At 37.1% G+C, this 19,847-nt stretch overlaps 1 protein-coding gene across 3 annotated transcripts in view; it reads right to left on the reverse strand.

Annotated features, from left to right (window-relative positions):
- Positions 1 to 5,255: 5,255 nt before the first annotated feature.
- Positions 5,256 to 19,847, reverse strand: part of COPB1 (COPI coat complex subunit beta 1) — a 32,393-nt gene continuing 17,801 nt past the window's right edge. For all 3 annotated transcript variants that reach the window (XM_082844940.1, XM_082844941.1, XM_082844942.1), the window contains 10 exons: positions 19,626 to 19,786; positions 18,634 to 18,754; positions 14,596 to 14,823; positions 14,252 to 14,431; positions 11,946 to 12,090; positions 10,818 to 10,937; positions 7,887 to 8,032; positions 7,185 to 7,274; positions 6,059 to 6,214; positions 5,256 to 5,585 (listed from right to left, as the gene is read on the reverse strand). In XM_082844940.1, the coding sequence (XP_082701066.1) occupies positions 5,526 to 5,585; positions 6,059 to 6,214; positions 7,185 to 7,274; positions 7,887 to 8,032; positions 10,818 to 10,937; positions 11,946 to 12,090; positions 14,252 to 14,431; positions 14,596 to 14,823; positions 18,634 to 18,754; positions 19,626 to 19,786 (1,407 nt within the window). In that variant the 3' untranslated portion in view covers positions 5,256 to 5,525. The remainder of the gene's footprint in view (positions 5,586 to 6,058; positions 6,215 to 7,184; positions 7,275 to 7,886; positions 8,033 to 10,817; positions 10,938 to 11,945; positions 12,091 to 14,251; positions 14,432 to 14,595; positions 14,824 to 18,633; positions 18,755 to 19,625; positions 19,787 to 19,847) is intronic.

Consider the following 19,847-nt stretch of genomic DNA (forward strand, 5'->3'; position numbering starts at 1 on the left):
CAATCATTTTTAATTGTCATTATTTATAATATTAAAATTTTTGGACTTTCTTTTTTTAGTTATGCCTCTCAAAATGGTATTACTAGGGAAAGGTCTGACCAGGTCAAGGAATCATATAGCTACTCTTGTGTGTGGTCAGGATTAAAGTGCAGGTTTTAAATTTAGAATCATATGTAAAGTTTATGGTTAGGCCACTGTAATAGACTACAATAAAGATGACAAAAGTCTAAACCAGACCAATGGTAGTAGGAGTGGGAAAAAAAGATTAGAAAAATACTGAGGAAGGGAGAACATTGGGCTTGGTATCTGATGAGATATAGGGGGTGACTGTAGAGTTAAGGGTGACTAGTGGGTTTCTAGCATAACTAACCAGACAGGGAACACAGCAGTGGAACAAGGAGTGAGAGGAGTGAGATAAGTTCCATCTCATAACGTTGACTTTGAGGTGTCTGTGGGTAATAGCCAGGTGGAGATGTCCCAGTTGATTTATAAAGTTCGTTGAAGAGGTATATGTAAAAACACAAGGCTTTTTTTTGTTTTTATTTTTTTTATTATTATTTTTAAATTTATTTTTGGCTGTGTTGGGTCTTTGTTGCTGCGTGCAGGCTTCCTCTAGTTGTGGTGAGCAGGGGCTCTCTTCGTTGTGGTGCATGGGCTTCTCATTGCAGTGGCTTCTCTTGTGGAGCACAGGCTCTAGGCACGTGGGCTTCAGCAGCTGTGGCTCGTGGGCTCTAGAGCCCAGGCTCAGTATTTGGGGCGCACAGGCTTAGTTGCTCCATGGCATGTGGGATCTTCCCGGACCAGGGCTTGAACCCGTGTCCCCTGCATTGGCAGGCGGATTCTTTTTTTTTGCGGTACGCAGGGCTCTCACTGTTGTGGCCTCTCCTGTTGCAGAGCACAGGCTCTGGACGCGCAGGCTCACCGGCCACGGCTCACGGGCCTAGCCGCTCCGCGGCATGTGGGATCTTCCCGGACCGGGGCACGAACCCGTGTCCCCTGCATCAGCAGGCGGACTCCCAACCACTGCGCCACCAGGGAAGCCCTGGCAGGTGGATTCTTAACAACTGTGCCACCAGGGAAGCCCCACAAGGCTTTTTAGTATGAATTTTTTAAACTAGAAACCCTGGAGGTCAGTTAACTGTATTATTTTATAAGGAGATAGACCCAGACAGATACATCTGTTCTCAGAAAGCTACTCAGAGAACTGAGATTCAATTTAGGAGAATCTCATTCAGGGCTGTTTCAGCCCACCATGCTGCATTTCATTTGTCTGTCTTGTTGGTTTTACAATCAATAAAAAAATACATAGTTTTCTCAGAATCCCACAATTATACACAGAACCCAGATAAAAGGCAAAAATCCCACTTGCCTTCTTTTGTCACTGCATAACTAACTTCTTTTTTTTTTTTTTTTGCGGTACGCGGGCCTCTCACTGCTGTGGCCTCTCCCGTTGCGGAGCAAAGGCTCCGGACGCGCAGGCTTAGAAGCCATGGGTCACGGGCCCAGCCGCTCCATGGCATGTGGGATCCTCCCAGACCGGGGCACGAACCCGCATCCGCTGCATTGGCAGGTGGACTCTCAACCACTGTGCCACCAGGGAAGCCCTAACTAACTTCTTAATCAAAAAGATTCTGCCATGCCAGAGACAGAGAAAATAAAGAGAAAGTGGTCAATTACTAGAAGTGACTTTTGATCTAAGTGAGCAACTCTAAATATTACATTGTTACTGTAATCTGGCTGCACATATTTCTATACTCAGTTGTTAAAGAATCAGTCATTCGATTGTCATCCTGAAAGCAAATAAAAACAGTATGTTCATCACAGACCACCCATGATATGAGGTATATGGGTTGTGACAGTTACATTTAGCTGTGACAACAACAGTTTATAAGCAAAAGTGTTAAAATTAGTTAAAACCTGACATGATACTGTTATAAAGAATTCTTGAGAAATAAAGCTTCTTTTAAGTAAGTTTCTGGTGTTAAAAACAAAAACAGGGCTTCCCTGGTGGCGCAGTGGTTGAGAGTCCGCCTGCCGATGCAGGGGATGCGGGTTCGTGCCCCGGTCCGGGAGGGTCCCACATGCGGCGGAGCGGCTCGGCCCGTGACCCATGGCCGCTGAGCCTGCGCGTCCGGAGCCTGTGCTCCGCAACGGGAGAGGCCACAACAGTGAGAGGCCCGCGTACCGCAAAAAAACAAACAAAGTATTCAAGTAGTGTAAAATTAGGACCTAAATTCTGAGAGAGGTATGAAGATCATGTCAATAGGTTTCCGTCTTCTCTGCAGTGTAAGGAAGGAGAATGGGGAAAGAAATAGAATGAACACTTATTGATTGGCATCTATCATGTGCCAAACATTCATCATAAATACATTATATCATTTCATCCCTCACATCAATTCTATGAAGCAGACATTCTAAGCACCTCACAAATGAGGACACTGAGGCACAAAGAGATGAGGCAGTAGTGTCAATGAATTACTAATTGCAAGGCTTTCATGTCGGATATAAAACCCTGGCTTTATATCTGAGTTCAACTCTTAATATTAAGCCTTAATTGATAAGAAGTAACACCCTCTCTTATGACTGTAGTCATCATCTGTAAATGATGATATTAATAGTATTTGCCTGGTGAGAGTCATTGGGAGGATTATATATGCCATGGAAAAAGCACTCAGGGTTATGCCTGGCACACGTAAGCACTCAATAAATCAGCTACTTACCATTGTCTTAGACCACACAGCAAGTAAGTTCAGACAGGACTGTACACTTTTCTGATTCTAAACTGAACTTCTGCACTATACCCGGCTACCTCTTCAGGCTCCTGAGATTCCTGGGGGTGGAGAGTAGAGTTCGGGGCGGGGGGTGGGAACAGATAACATTGAGAGGGCAGTAAGGCAGGGAGCTGATATGCCTGATCCTACTTTGAGGACAGCACTCAGAACTGTTAGGGCAAAATAACTATAATTTTAAACCCAATCTTGGTTTAAGGGAAAGGCTATAAATAATTAGCTGACTAAGGACATTTACCAGTGTGGAAGGAAAAGGTCACCAGTAGAACCACTTACTTTATCCAATACATAGCACAGATATTTCACACTTGATAATATTTGAATTTTAAAAAATATTTTGGTTTTCTTGTCTTTTTAGATATCCTGAAGTAAATTCCTCTATCTCCTGTATTATTTATAAATCATGTGGAAAAGTTTCTCACAGCTAGCAAAATATCACTAATATCAATCTCCTTGCTAATAAAAAATTATAGTTTTTTCTCCTTATAAAAATACCTCTATAAACTCCAATCACTTCTAATCCCAAAATGAAAGTAACTGCATATGGCTCCCTCTAGTGTCAAGACAGCAAAATATAAGGGCCATTTAATTTTCTTGTAAGATTTAGTTTTTCATTCAATACATTTACATATTTAGCCCTTACTTGGTGTCAGATACTGTGTTTATTCTCTTACTAGACATCATGGTCCTAATTATATGATATTTTGTAATGTGAGCACATAAAATGTATTTTAGATCCCTATTAAAGGAGCAGTGTAAACAGCTTTTCTAAACAGTGCTGCTATCTCACTCAGTTTACATTTAGCAAGTGTACAAAGCTAATAAAATGCTAATGAAACAACTGTTTTAACTTTTTTCTCTTTGTTCTCCTTATTTACGAATTTAAGAAAATGGCAATGTGAGCCAATCTGATCCGAACAAAAATGGCCAGAATGTTAAGCAGGGAATTTTCTGAGAGTATAAAAAGAGATATATTCTAGGACATACAGAGGCATACATCCTTGGGATTTAAAATGCAGTAATGGTTGATTGTGAATACAAAACCAAAATGTTTAATGTGCTAAGCTGCTTTTCCTGCCTTACGTATTGTCAACAGGTGTTCTATGGAAAAAGGATTCCCCGGTTATGTAAGATTAAGATATGCTGGGTTAAACCAAACTAATCTGCTCTCTTTACTCAAGTGCCTCTCAAAATTTTTAGTATGCTAATGTGCACAGTGAATCTCTGGTACAGGACGGTATAAAGCTTTTCCCGAAGTTACTTAACTATGGAATCCCTTTTCTCTCCTAATATCTAATGACATCAAGGAAGCTATGCTCAGTGGAACAGAACTTGGGAAATGATCTAATCCAAAGTTGCATCAGTTCCTCTGCTCTCATCACAAATCTCCAACCCTTGACTTTGCATCAAACTGATCCCCTTCCAGCATTCCTAGTATCTTGCCCATTTGGTAGACACTGACTTTCCTTTCAGATCTCAGTGCTCTGGAATCTCAAATGCCCTATAGTCCTCTGGTTCTCTCTGATTAGAAAAGCAAGTGGCTTCAAAGTTTCTGACATCATACAAGGTATCAATCTCCTTCACATGCCAAACAAATCATTCCATTCTCACTTAAGTGCTGAAATAGGAGATGCTGCTTTCACTCGTTCACAGACCTTATCTACGGACTCATCCTGAATGCAGCCTGAATCCTAGCTGGAAGACAAAGTATAATAGTTTAGTGTTCAGACTTAGCTAAAAGAGCAGACTACCTCAGTCATCCCCAAGGAAAGCAAGGGCCAAAAGAACAGCACAATCTGACCCTAGGGAACTCAGCTCAGAAAGGCATTTGGAATCATATTGGGATGGTGCCCAGCCCTAGTGTAAAGTGAGGAAAAGGGGAGGAGGGAGTGAGGCATAGAGGCAACATGGAAACAGGACAGCTTTTTGAATCCTCCCAGTGCAGCTCAAGTAACTGGTTGGAATCAATTTAATTCCTAACAAACATAAAAGAATACCCAAAGCTAAAGGTGAATGATTAAAAAATCTATTTCAGATTATCTACTTTTCATTATGATTCAGGATAATTAATAGTGTGTTTATTTTAGTCAGAGTTCATAGTACTCTTTTAAAATGAAGATGGACCTGTTTTCTCAAGGTATTTGATACCATCTTCCTGGACCTAAATTTCAGAGAAAAGCCCTTTAGAACATGATAAGGTATTCTTACAGATGCTGATGTTAGAATATTAAATTAGTAAAAATAAAATATTAAATTAGTAAAAATCAGTCAAGTAAATCAAGGCCTATCTCATTTCATATCACCGCATTTGTAAATTCTCTTAATAAAGTTCATATATTCACGACTCAAACAGCAATTTAAATTTATAACTAATTCATAACTAAATTAAATTTATAACTAATTCATAACTAAAACTATGTAATAACACATTTATTTATAAAACAAAAGATTTAGGAATAGATCTGTTTATTGTACTGTGAAAATGGTCTTGATACATGTGAGAAACATTATATACTTTGAGGACAACATTCAGAACTGTTAAGACAAAAGACAAACTATAATTTTAAAATCAATCTTGATTTAAGGGAAAGGCGATAAATTATTGGCTGGAATGCATTCAGCATGAACTCAGATTCTATATAACATAAAGCACAAAAGAGTACAAAATATGTTAGAGTTCAGTAAGCCCATACCTAAATTTTAACTGTAAAGCTGCGAGGACTTTTATGTTTATTCTTATATACTAGTTTTCTTCTGAGACAAGTTGATTTTATCTCCAAGACTTAAGGCCATTCCCTATAAGAAAGAATGAAGATGTTTATAATTATTGAAACTATGTACAATCAGTAGGTTATTCTATCTTAACCAAGACTCCATGCAATGATACCACATCAACAATGAAACCAAGGATGTACAAAAGAGACTCACCAAAACTTTACTTGGTTAAGTACATTTAGTGCTAGATTTACAAATAGTCACCAGATTTGTAGCTTGGATTTCAAAAACCTCTGAAGAACCCATTTCACAAACACCCCATGGGAATTAATCTGATTTTAAGCAAACAAACAGAATGAGTGGCCCAAAAGGTGGGCTATTTTAATGAAGTAAAGTCATATTTCTATTCAAGGACACTACTATTATGAATATACATGCATCTAATGCATGAAACACTGGTACGACAGAGGATGCTACATATAGAAATAAAGAGACATAAATTATTTCTCTTTTTATTTAGTTCAGAGACCATCTCAAAAAAAACCAACTGTTACCTGACTCTTTGCACGAATTCTTATGTGGCCAGTAACAGGGGCCTCTGGTCCCTGTTGAATCGGCTTCTCAATGCTGACATTTGCAAGTGCATCTTCTCCAAATATGGAACGAGCATAGAGGTTGGCTGCCATAAAGCCACAGTAACCAGAAAGTGCCTGGAAGAAATTTGTGATGAATTCAATACTCTACTAGAGAACTACACATAAGCAAGACCAAATAGCATAGGAAAATTACCACTTAAAACAGGACTTATCATGTGGTAGTAGTTACATGACTGTGTGAATTTGTTGACCTCATAGAACTATAAATGTAAAGAATGTGAGCTTTACTGCGTCTATATTATACCTCAAAAAAAACTGATTTTAAAGAAATAGCACCTATTCTCATTTGTATTTATATGTTCTTTGTTTAGAGCTGTCTGCCTGCCTCCCATACCAGACCCTGAGCTCCATGAAGGAAGAGACTGTTTTTATTTTGTTCTTTATTGTACATCCAGCAGCTCACAGAGTATTGGGCATATAATGTTTGTTGGAGTATCTGTTCAATAGACTAATATATGAATTAAAACCTACTTGTATGGCAGCATTCTTTTATGATTAAATCAATATTACAAAGTTAGCAGAAATTGTATAAAGAAAAACAAATTCCTGGGAATTCCCTGGCAGTCTTCACTTTTTGGTCTTTCTTTCTAGTCTTTTTTCATACATACACAAACATAGCAGAAAATCAAAGTACATTAACAATTCCATACTTGAGCAGATATATTATGACCCACAATCAGAGCCAACAGAAAAGATCATGGACATTTTCTAATCCAGTATCGTGAACTATTGTGGAATAAGCCTTTAGCCAAAAGGGAGAAGACTGAAAAGAAAAACCAATGTGACTATTCAGTTGGGTCACTAGGAACAAGCAACTAGGAACAAGCAGATATTGTTCCTATTCCAGTAGAAAGCAGTAAGCAGATTCATACATTCTATGGGATAACTTCTTTTAGCTAGTCCAGAATGACACTGCTTTTCTCAGGCTAAATAATACCGAAATACACTAGAGGAAATACAAGAAAGCCAAGAATCTACCATCTTACTCTCTATCAGATTTAAGAAGTACAAGGGCAAATTTTACCTTCTCTGGAGTGAGGCATTTCATGTTGGTTGACTTTAATATGTGCTGTAAATAGTCATTTAAATCAACTATATTTGTGTTAACCGTCACCTGTACAGAGGGAGAGAAAAAAGTCGAGGTTATAGCTCTTACTTTAAGAAAGTTGTGAATTTCTTATCTTGGGGTTGAAAAGACAATCATTCGTATGTCATATTAGAATCTCCTTCCAAGTACTTAGGTGGAAAGGGTGGGCAACAAAAAGTAAATGACATCTACAAAATCCAACAAACTGTAGGCTGGTATCAGAACTTTCAGATACAGATAACTTCACAGACAATCAACATGCTGTATATAAAATATTTCTAATAAAAATCAAGGCTTACAGGAACAAAGTTCCCTAGCAGGCACTGACTTTGCAAAGCTTCTACTGGACACTGGATTCAATGGCAAGTTACTATTCATACAAACAAGGGATGGAACATTGTTTATAATGTCTTGAACAATCAGATTAATTATAGAACTGTTACTCTCACCAATTTAAAACCGTAACTTAACCAAACCACTTGCATGCTTTCCAGTTAAAGCTAATTTGTAAGCACAGATATTGAAAGACTTTGCTTTTCACATCTGACACTTATTAGAGGGATGAATTTTATCAGAGAATCCCTCAACACTAGCCAAAAAGAAACATAAGGAGTTCAAGGAAATCTCCCAAGGACTAACTTTGTTCTCCCATTCAAATTCGGCCCACATCTGACGGAATTCAGCATCAGTGCAAGTTGCAGGTTGGATATAGTCCATGATGTCAATGTGAATATCACTGAGGACCACACAATTTCTGTCACTTGCTGCTCCAGAGACATCATAAACTGCAGTATACACATATAAAAAGATCCCCAATCACCAAAGGCAAATTTTAATTTAAAATTTTTAATATTTCCAAATAACAACTATGACATTAGCAAATAGTTTTGATTATATAGTAGGCTCTATGTTTTACAAATTATTACCTATTTAATATGACCATCAATCCTATGTTCTAGTATTATTATTTTCCATCTTATAGAGAAATAAAAACAAAGAGAACTTAATTAAGTGGCTCAAGGTCACAGAACTGGTTAAGTGGTGGAGGCCAGGATTCAAACTCAGTGAGTGCTTACATAGCAGCTGCAGTGTTAGACACTGTAGAAGGATACACAGGTAGTAGTGTTCTCATGCACATGCTTAACTAATATTTCTGGATGAATACTGCTGAGCCATAGTACGTAATGATACAAGACCTTTTCTTCTGTAACTGTTTCGTCCATGGTAGAAAGTCATAATCTGACTGGAGCCTATCTTTTTTTAAGCCTGTTTTCTTGACATTCCCCCACCCTACTTTTGGAGAAAACTAAGGTTACCAAGAATAAGTTCCTTTAATTTTCAACCCCACCTCTAAAAATAAATGTATCTTTCTCTGAATCAACTTTCACCTACTTACCTTTCCTATCAGACAAGTACTGCCTCTGCTCTTCAAGGTTCATACTTGCTGCCATCTGTGATGCCTGCTTTGGTTCAGGACCTCATTCCATCAATCATTACCTCTTTCGTCTTTACCTTCATATTCTTTACTGACTTTCTTCCCTTATAGTTTATAAACATAGTCAAGGTCCTCTCATCGTCAAAAAAAAAATCTTCCTCATCCTTTATTTCTCTTCTGGCTACTGCCCTCTCTCATTCTTATCAAAACCAAGGTCGTACACTCAGAGTGGCCTGCACTCACTATCTTTATTTCTCCACGTCCTATGCAGTCTTCAACCCACCACCACTGCCCAAGACAGGTCATAAGAAACGTTTTATTATCACTGATTGTCAAATCCAAAGGGCCCTTCTCTTAGGGATCTTCTGCAGCTGCCGATACTTCTTCAGAATTTTTCCTTGCTTCTCTAACCACACTTCCTTTGCAGGCTTCTCCTTCTCTGACCAGCTTTAATACTACCCTGAATAAAAACTCCAAACAGCTCTTAATATTGCTGTTCTCTCAGATTCGGTTTTCAAATCTCCCTTCTTCTCACTCTTTATGCCTTCTTTGGGTAATTTCTTCCATTTCTATGGTTTTAAAACAAATATTCATCTCTACTTCAGACCTCTCGTTCAAGTTCCAGACTCATTTCAAACTGCCCTTCAATAACTTAAGACACTTCATTACTTAACCTCAAGTTTAACTTATCATCGCTCTCAAATCTGTCCTTCTCTCCTATGTTCCGTTTTGGTGATTAACATAAACACCAACCCAACATACCCAAGCAGGAAATCTGAGCGTTGCTCTAGCCACTTTCTCTTCAATCAGTAACCATGTCCTGGACATTCTATCTCCTTAAGTATCTATTATATTCAGCCCTTCTCTCCATCCCAGCCACTACTGTGTTGGTTCAAACACTCCATCATCTCTCACCTGTGCTACTGCAAGTCTACTAGTTAATCTTCTTGCCTCTTCCAATCAGTCTTCTTTAGTGCTGCCACAGAAATATTTAATCACGTAACTCACTCACTAATAATTCCTCAATGGCTCCCCTCTATATCCAGGATAAAGTCCGAAATTTTTAGCATGACAAGTATAATATAGCTGCCACTAACCTTCCCAACTTCGTTCTCTTCTACCATCACCCTCTAGTGCACTCTAAACTCCAGGTATATCAAACTACTTGCATTTGTTTTAACTGAATCTCTATCTGTAGACCATTTACTGATCTTTTAAAACCCCACTTGAGCTTCAGCTCCTCCACAAAACCTTTCCTTTACCTTTCCTCCCAACCCCCCACCACTCTGAGAGAACCGACCCAATCTCTTAATAGACTTCCACTTCACCCAGCACAGCCTTCTTTCATAGCACTTACCGTTATGTACTGCACATATCTACTTCACATATCTGTTTTCGCTTACTCAACTAGAAGCTATCTGAGGACAGAGATTTTTTTGTTCCTACCACAGAAATTGCTTTTCTTCTTTTTCTTTTGGTACGTGGGCCTCTCACTGCTGTGGCCTCTCCCGTTGTGGAGCACAGGCTCCGGACGCGCAGGCTCAGCGGCCATGGCTCACAGGCCCAGCTGTTCCGCGGCATGTGGCATCTTCCCGGACCGGGACACGAACCCGTGTCCCCTGCCTCGGCAGGCGGGCTCTCAACCACTGCGCCACCAAGGAAGCCCCAGAAATTGCTTTTTTAAAAAAGAAAGCTTATTGACTTAATACTTCTGTACAAGCTAATCCCTAGGTGGCCCGACAACAAATGCCTATACACAGTTTGAGACTCAGTTCAAATGTTATCCTTTGATAACATACCTTCCTCCTTTATAAAGCCTTCTATACTGTTAGCATTTTCCCTCTATGATCCCAAAGCACATAGTATATAAACTAGCCATTATCACATTGTATTCTAATCTATTATTTATCTGTCTCCTCCTTTTGCTTGACAGTTTGAGGACAGTGACTCTATCTGGTTCATTTCTGTATATCCAGAACACAGTACAACACTGAATAGCATAGCAGATGCCCCATAAATGAATGAATGCATGAATGGATTCAAGTCCTGTCCTCAAGAAATGTCACACAGCTACTCATTACAGAAATTCTGTAATAAAGTATCCAAACATCACATGCTATAAAACAATTCCTTACCTATATTGCCAAAAATTATTCCATTTTCTGTTGACGCTACTTTCACATTAGCTTTAATATTTGCAAAGTCATGTGGAGCAAGAGTCAAAGGAGATGGCTTTTCCACAAGTTTCAGGTCCCCTGAAAAAAAATTTAGACATGGCTAAAAGGACATAAATATTAACCTCTCCAATCGTAAAACCTTAAAATGTATATAGCTCAATAGTTTCTAGCAAAACAAGGAACAAGAGAAGGGTTATGATTCAAATATAAGGACAAAATAAAGAAATCATTTAACACTATTATTCACATCAAAATGCACATTTTCTTTTAAAAGGTAATAGGCTTCTCAGAATAATTCTATATTTAATTCATGTGGGGGGGGCGGGGCGGGGGTACTCTGGGCATACTGCTTTATTTCAGTGAATGGATACAGATGTCTCAAAAGCTTAAGTCTTAAACTATACACTCTATTACAAAGATAAAACAATCTGAAGAAAGGACTGCAAATTCTTAGAAACAGTTCTTTATATAGGCCTCAAGCTATGCTGAGGAAGACAGGGCAGAACTGTTCTCCCTTGATTTCTTAAAGTCCCTTAACTCTTGTTTAAGCCATATGGAATTTCCTAGGGGCAGTGCACTGTTCCTGTATACAATTTATACTTTCCAACTTCAAAGCCATATGTATAAATGACCAGAGAAAGTCTGATTCATGTGTCTATATAAAGAAGGAGAAAAAAAAAATCTCACATTGCTAAATGTGATAATGATGTATTACTTTGGCCACACATGGTATGTATTAGTAATGGGCTCAGAAAATACCTAGTTCTGTACTAAGGCAATTAAAACTTAAAACTACTTGGTAAATCTGTAACTTAAACAGCTCTTATTTAATCTAGAAAAACTGACATATGCTAGATTAAGCTCACTGAATACCAAGAACATAAACATAAGAAAGTCAGTATCACAAAGGTTCAGAAAATTGGAGTAGAAGGAGACTAAATATAAAATGTAAAACTAAGACTTGATTCAAAATGTCACAAAGGGCTCAAGAGAATTCTTATACTAAGACTTGTGCACTTCTCTTAACAATCTGTCATAAAGATTTACTATGTAATGATATCTTTCTGTTATGGTAAATTTCCTCACCCAGGGTAGCTAACTCTAACGTGCAGTTCTGCAAGGTATCACTGGTTTGGTTCACAACAAGTACGTCCAGGACGATATCATACTGGTTGACATGAACATAAGCTTCTGCATATACAGGGTCTGAGAAACCTGTCAATTGGGTGACCTGTCAAACAAAAATAAAGATAATCAAATGACTGAGACAATTTAACCAAACATATCCTAGCCAAATGACTAAGTCTGTTAGGTAATTAACAGACGTGCTTAGATTAGACCAGTCATTTGAAATGTATAATAAAATTGTTTTGTAATGTAGACATGGTAACTGAAACTTAGACATTAAAAATAACAGGTCCTACACTTTACAGCTCAGTAGTAGAAAGACGTTAAATATGTTCAGCAAATGCATTAAACATTATCCTAACTTAGGAACTGAATAGATTTGCATACATTTTCAGTTAAATCCCTAAGCACCTAAACTCACTAGCTGTTACCCAAACTCAGGAAAAATAATTACAAGCAAGAAACACCTGTAATTCCACAAAGATAAATTTTTAGATGTTCCCCCACCAAAAAAAATTTTTAAAAAAACATCCAGAGTATATATAACACTTTGAAAATGTAATATTGTCACCAAAGACATAAGCAACAAAAGAAAAACATGGGTAAATTGGACTACATCAAAATTACAAACTTTTGTACATCAAAGGACACTATTAGCAGAGTGAAAAGACAACCCACAGAATGGGAGAAAATATCTGCAAATCATACATCTGATAAGGGACTTGTATCCAGAATATATAAAGAAATCTTACAACTCAACACAAAGAAAACAACCAGCCAGATTAAAAAATATGCAAAGGACTGGAATAGACGTTTCTCCAAAGAAGATATATAAATGACCAATAAGCACACAAAAAGATGCCCAACATCACTAATCATTAGGGAAATGCAAATCAAAACCACAACAAGATATCACTTCACATCACTAGGATGGTTACTACAAAAGAAATAAAAAGGAAGTGTTGGCAAGGATATGGAGAAATCAGAATCCTTCTGCATTGAAGGTTGGAATGTAAAACAGTGCAGCTGCTACGTAAAACAGTATAGTGGTCCTCAAAAAATTAAAGCAGAATCACTATGATCCACCAATTCCACTTCTGGGTTTAACCCAAAAGAAATGAAAGCAGAACCTCGAAGAGATATCTGAACGTCCACATTCATGGCAGAATTATTCACAACAGCCAAAGGTGGAAGCAACCGAAATGTCCATCAACAGATGAATGGATAAACAAAACGTGGTATATATTCACAGTGAGGTATACCCAGCCTTAAAGGCGAAACAAATTCTGACACATGCTACAAAATGGATGAACCTTGAAGACATCAGGCTAAGTGAACTAAACCAATCACAAAAGGATAATACTGTATGGTTCCACATAAGGTACCTAGAATAGTCAAATTCATTGGGATAAAAAGTAGAATGTGGTTGCCAAGGGCTGAGGGAAGAAGGGAATGGGGAATTATTGTTTAATGGGTATAGAGTTTCAGCTTTGTAAGATGAAAAAAGTTCAGGGGATATAGACGGTGGTGATGGTTGCACAATAATGTGACTATACTTAATGCCACTGAACTGTACACTTAAATATAGTTAAGAGGGTAAATTTGATGTTATGTAAACTTTACCACAATTTAAAAAAATAAATTGAAAAATTTTATCACTGTAATATTGTCAATATCAATTCCCAATTCTAAGGGAGAAAAGTGTTTCAGTAGTTCCTATTCTGCCAATGATCTTACCTTGGTCAACAAAACCAATTTGAGAATGTTACTCATCTAATGGAGGAAGGATTAAACCAGATTTGTAAATTTAACATCTGAGTAGAGAGAGATTAGAACAATTTTCCCAATGAAATCCTATTCGGAACTCAATATATTAAGACTATAAAAGTGTAATTGTCCTGTTTAAAGTAGCAGGGGACAGGAGAAACTTGAGGGCAGGGTGTTGGGGAAGAGGCTAGTGCCCTGCCTTTTAAAAGTTTTAGTCAACCACTCAGGATGCCTCAGCGCTATGTTTCACTTTGTGGTAATTTGACACACAACTGGAACAAGTTAAAACTCATCTCTGCCATCATATAGTAAAGTATCAGGCTGCACCGAGTTTCAATTCATGTTTAATGAACCTATCAATCACAGTAACTTGATAAAAACTGATGCTGTACTAGTTATTTTTCCTTTAAAAAACAGCAAGACCAACAACTTCCTGATTACTACTTTCTTAAGTAGCCAATTTAAATAACTCGCCAGTGTATTTGACATTTTGTTACCTTGTTAAGTTTAGATGCTAGGGGATCTGCTGCCTCTTTCCTCTGTGTGTTACCCATTGCTGCCAGCAAACTCAGCTGAAACTGATCTTCCTTGCAGTTCATTTCATTCTTAGCAGTTAGTTGCATGAAGGAAATGGGGTCATCAGGCTGTACTGTCACATTCCTCTTTTCAGATTCTTTCTGTGTTGAAAATACAATATACCATCTCTCTTTAATATGGGAAAAAAGATAGCTTTTTGTAGGCCTTCAACAGGGACAAGCCCTCACACATGAGGACTGAAAAACCAACAGCAACAACAATAAAACCAAAAAGCACTATTATGGCTTTATCATATATACCTTACCTTTTGGGATAATTTCTCTTCTTCAAGTTTAGCAGATAACATGTGAGAAAGGGACTGTCTGCATTCCTTATTGAAAATGTCATTCATTAAAGGTGAGCATTCAGATAAGACCTTGAGGCACAGGGAAATTCGATCTACATCATCATCTGTAATTGGCTTCTTAGGAAGAGAGGATTTTCCCAAATGCAGGATAGTGGCCATGAGCAACATGGCCTCAGCAACAAAAGACTAGATAAGGAAAGAAATGGCTTATTTATTGTCAGGTTTCTCCAAATGCAATAATGTCACTTTATTATAACTCACAATCCAAGAAATAAACCTAATTTTCACTTCACCTGAATAAGATTTCAAATATTTTAGATTTTATCTCCCTGTTTTTTTGCACCCTTTTCCCTCCTTTCTATTCTAACTGCCACCCTCTAAAATCTTCACTAACCCTTAACTGATAGACAGAAGTGGTTTTTAAACTATTTTCTCTTACTCTAACCCCTCACAGGCCAATGCTATCTTTTATCTTTCCGACTACGGAAAGTTAAAAGAATGATACACTTCACGGATTGTTAACATTCTGCTATAACTGCTTTCTTACTCTACCTATATAGGTACACTTATTTTTTTGGCTTAACATATGAAAGTAAGAACCTTTAATTCATAAACGTTTAGCATACATCTCTTAAGAATCAGGACAGTTTCCTTTATAATCATAACATCATCATCTCACTTAAGAAATGTAACAGTTCCAAAATATATCTACTACACTCCAAATTGAACTAAATCTTCCTAATTGTCACAAAATGTTTTTTTTTTTTAACCCAGGACCAGTTTCATGCATTTTATTTGACTATTATTCTCCTTAGCCCCTTTTAAACTAGACCAGTCCCCTGGTTTTCTGTGTTGTTTTCCATCACAATGATTTCTTTTAAAGAGCCCAAGCTAGCTGTTCTACAGAATGTTCTCCACTTTTAGTTAGAGTACAAGATAGGTAATGTTTTGCATATCTTATTGTATTGCATTAGGAGGCACATAATGTCAGGTTGTCCTGTTACTGGTGATGCTAAGTGTGATTACCTACTATCTTAATCTTTATTGGGCACCAATCATTTCACTCCACATTGCAAATACCTTCAATGATTTCCTACAGCCTTCATGTTGAAGTCCCTATCACTCAGCCTGCTATTCAAGGTCTTCCACCAGTGAATTCGACTTACTTTTTTAGTCTCATGTAGCATTATCCTGACACATGCTTTATATCTTTGTCAAAATATCTTTGGCTAAGTATTGATCAGCATACATACGTGAAAAAACTACCAGAAGCCTGGGAAAGAACCTCAGAAGAGTAAGTGTGATAATCCTTTGAGCCTAGATATTGTCTCCAGAAGGAGGGGAAAGAGGAGGGGGACAGAAAAAAGTAGCTAAAGAAATAACGGCCAAAAAATTCCTGAATTTGATGAAAACTACAAAACCACATATCCAAGAAGCTCAATGAACCAAAAGCAAACAAGAAAACCACACCAAAGCATATCCTAATCAAATTACTGAAACTTGAAATTATAGTGATAAGGAGAAAATCCAAAACAAGCCAGAAGAAAACGGGACACATTCCACACAGAGACACAGGAGCTACCGAAAAGCCAGAAGACAGTACCGAAAGCCAAAAGACAATGAAGACAGTACCGAAAGCCAGAAGCAACATCTCTACAGTACTAAAAGAAAAAAACTGTCAACCTAGAATGCTACATCTGCAAAGATATCTTTCAAAAATGAAGGAGAAGGACTTTTTCAGACAAACAAAAACCAAAAGAATTAACTGCCAACAGACCTGCACTACAAGAAAAGTTAAAGCAAAATCTTTAGGCAGAAGGTATATGATACCAGAGAGAAAGTCAGATCTACATGAAAAAATGAAGACTGTCAGAAAAGGCATAAATGAAGGAGATCCAGTATGGTGATAAACAACCAAACTTCCTTCTGCCTCGTACCAAAGGTCACAAACTTGCTGAACCAGGTATGTTACCAGAAATCCAGTTCTCTTAAGCAGGTATCAGCAAATGGTCTCCCAACTTGCAGAACTGAGATATAAAATGCTGGAGATTTTTAAAAAGCATAATTTAAAGAACAGACAAGACCTGAATAAATAAATAATGGCCCACAGAGAGTTACAAAGTAAATTACTGCCCATAAATAAAATTAGTCAATAAAAAAGAGATAATACATCTTGTAATTTTACCCGACCCTCTAAACCTCATTTATGGATTTATAAGGAAATCTATAAGATGGAAATTTAAAAAAAAATCCTTTGAAAGTCCCTAATCTAAAAAGAAAATGTCTAATTATATGGAGGTTTGAGTAAAGGAAAGAATCGAATGGACGACTATTATGCAGCTATTAAATATTATTATGATTAGGAAGGGTTTAGAATAACATGGGATAAAGTTAAGTGAAACTGCAGTATTGTAAAACACAAAATGATCACTACTAGGGGAAAAAGTGATCATTATTAAAAGCCATAATGAACTCTTTCTGAGGAAGGAAAGATTTTTGTTACTATATCTGGTAATGTAATTCCATCTTTTGATGTTTCTATCTATCGCCAGCACAATATTAACAAGATTTGTACTTCAGTGCTTTAACCATGAGTGATTTTTTTCTCATTAGTTTTTAATACATCACTCATTATTTTAGCAATGTGAAAAAAGATATGAACAAAAATAAAATAAAAACATTCACAATTCTACCACAGAGATTTTTTTTTTTAAATGAAAGGAAAGTAAAGATTTTTTTCAGGCAAATGTAAGCTGAGAGAATTCATCAGCAGCAGAACTACATTATAAAAATAAACAAGTTCTTTAGGCAGAAAGAAAATATCAGATAGAAATCTGCATTTATACAAAGGAATGAAAAGCACCATAAGTGGTAAATATGTGGGCAAATATAACTTTTTTCTCATTAAAAAAAATACTTGGAAGGAAACTGACCATTTATAATGGATGAATGGATATACAGAAACAGCAAAATATTATATAGCCTTAAAAAGGAAAGAAATTCTGACAATGCTTCCATACAAATGAACCTTGAAGACATGCTAAATGAAATAAGCCTGTCACAGAAGGACAAATATTGTATGATTCCATTTATATTAGGTATGTAGAATAGGCAAATTTATAGAGGGAGAGGAGTAGGATGGTGGTTGCCAGGGGCTAGGGGAGGGAGTATGGGGAGTTACTGTTTGCTGGGTAGTTTCAGTTTGGGATGATGAAAAAGTTCTGGAGAGGGATAGTGATAATGGCTGCACAACAATTTGAATATACTTAACGACATTGAATTGTACATTTATAAACAGTTAAACTGGTAAATTTTATGTTATGTACATTTTACCATGAAGAAAAATATGAAAAAAAGAAAAACCCACCTAGGAAGGTACGTGAACTTTGACCTGTTCTCAACTCTCAACTTCTTACAACTTGCTAAGTATGTCCCCCTTCCCTACCTGAGTCTGAACACTAGATAAATAAGAAATGGGAAAGAAATGGTGAATATACACTAAAAGGACAACTGACTATTTAAAGCAAAAATAACAACAATACATCATAGGGTGGATAACATGACATGTAGAAATAAAATATAGGACAATAATAGGATGGTAGTAGGGGTTGGGTGGAATGAAAGTACATTATTGTAAATTAACATACAGTCAGAATGGTCAGACGCTACGATGAAGGTATGAACTGTAGAAACGGGAATACATTTAAGAGGCATTTCTAGGATAAAACAGACAGTAACTGACAGGATGAAGATGCTGGAGGGAGAGACATTTCCTTCACTGGGCCCTGACTAATCCCAGCAAGCAGAAATAACCTCATAAACTCTTGTATCACTTCCACTGGACTAATCACGTGCTATTGTTATTACATTACTTTGTCAATTTTACAATCATTAGGTTGTATATATGTTATGCTATATCACTTTGTCCATTTCCCCAACTAGAGCATAAGCTCTCAAGATTCATTTGTTGGATAAATGTAGGATAAATGAACTTACATTTTGCTTTTTCTTCTCCTGAACCAAAGCAACATAGCGCAAGGCAACCTTGGTCAGAGTTGTGGCAAGCGAGGCAGCCACAAAGAAATCTCCATCCAGAAGGAATCCTCGCAGGGGAGGTCTGCAAAGCAATCAGGGAAAGTGAAAGCCACCAACTTCTCAGCCATCAACGACTCAAGGAAGCCTACTGAATACTCTCAGTGCCACCCTTCAGTGATAGGGATCTCAATTATGGTTCCCTCTTTAGCTCTCAGAATGAAAAAGGAAAAAGAAAAAATCACATGGCTTTAACACTTATCTTCAAATGATAAAAGAGCTAAATGAATAGGGAAAGAGTTAGGTTAAAGGTTAAAGGTGCATATACTGAAACCAATGAGCTACATTAAAACCCCAGCTTATCTACTTATTTATTATGTCCCTCTGGGTAAGTTGCAAACCTCTCTAAGCCTCAAGTTCCTCTATAAAATGTGGTTAATCAACAGGATACTGTCAAAGACTATATGACACAAACTCTTTATTTAGCCCAATGCCTAGTACATAGTAACCATTAAAATTTTAGGCAAATTTTCATCAACTTCACTATAAAATTGAGAACAAAATAAGGAGGAAAACATCAAAATTTTATTCCATCAATTAGAAGTGGAAAATCTTCAAAATATGTTTTCCAAATGCAAAAAGGCAACAAAACTCAAATATCATCAGTTACCTCCACTTAGCACTTTCTACATGAGTAAAATAATTTTAGTGTAAACAGAACACAGTTATTTCAATGAGAACAGTTATAAGGAGCAGAGGATTAAAACTATTAACACAATTTCTGGGGGAAAGAACTTAAAACATCATTCTCCTTTCAAGTATCTTATATGGCAAAAATTTCCATTTGGGTCAAAAGAGGAAACTATCAATTATAAGAAAAAGAAATCCTTTGACTGTTTTAGACACAGGAGTAATCATAGAGGTGTAGCTGGCAGGGCACAGGTGCCACAAATTACCTTTCTTCCTCTTTCTTGGTGGGTCTGGAACTGCTAAGGGCACTCTGTGTTGCATAGGTGCCCATTTCAGTTACCAACTTCTGAACTGGCCCCACAGTTATTTCTTCTTCAGGTTTTAATTCACCAGCTTCTTTTTTAATTTCTGACTCTACAATTGGGATCTAAAAATCAATTGGAAACATCAATTTAGTAATAATGTCAGTAGCAAGCAAAACATATTTA

Source organism: Leucopleurus acutus (assembly GCF_964270905.1).
Source record: "Leucopleurus acutus genome assembly, chromosome: 8".
Taxonomy (NCBI): domain Eukaryota; kingdom Metazoa; phylum Chordata; class Mammalia; order Artiodactyla; family Delphinidae; genus Leucopleurus; species Leucopleurus acutus.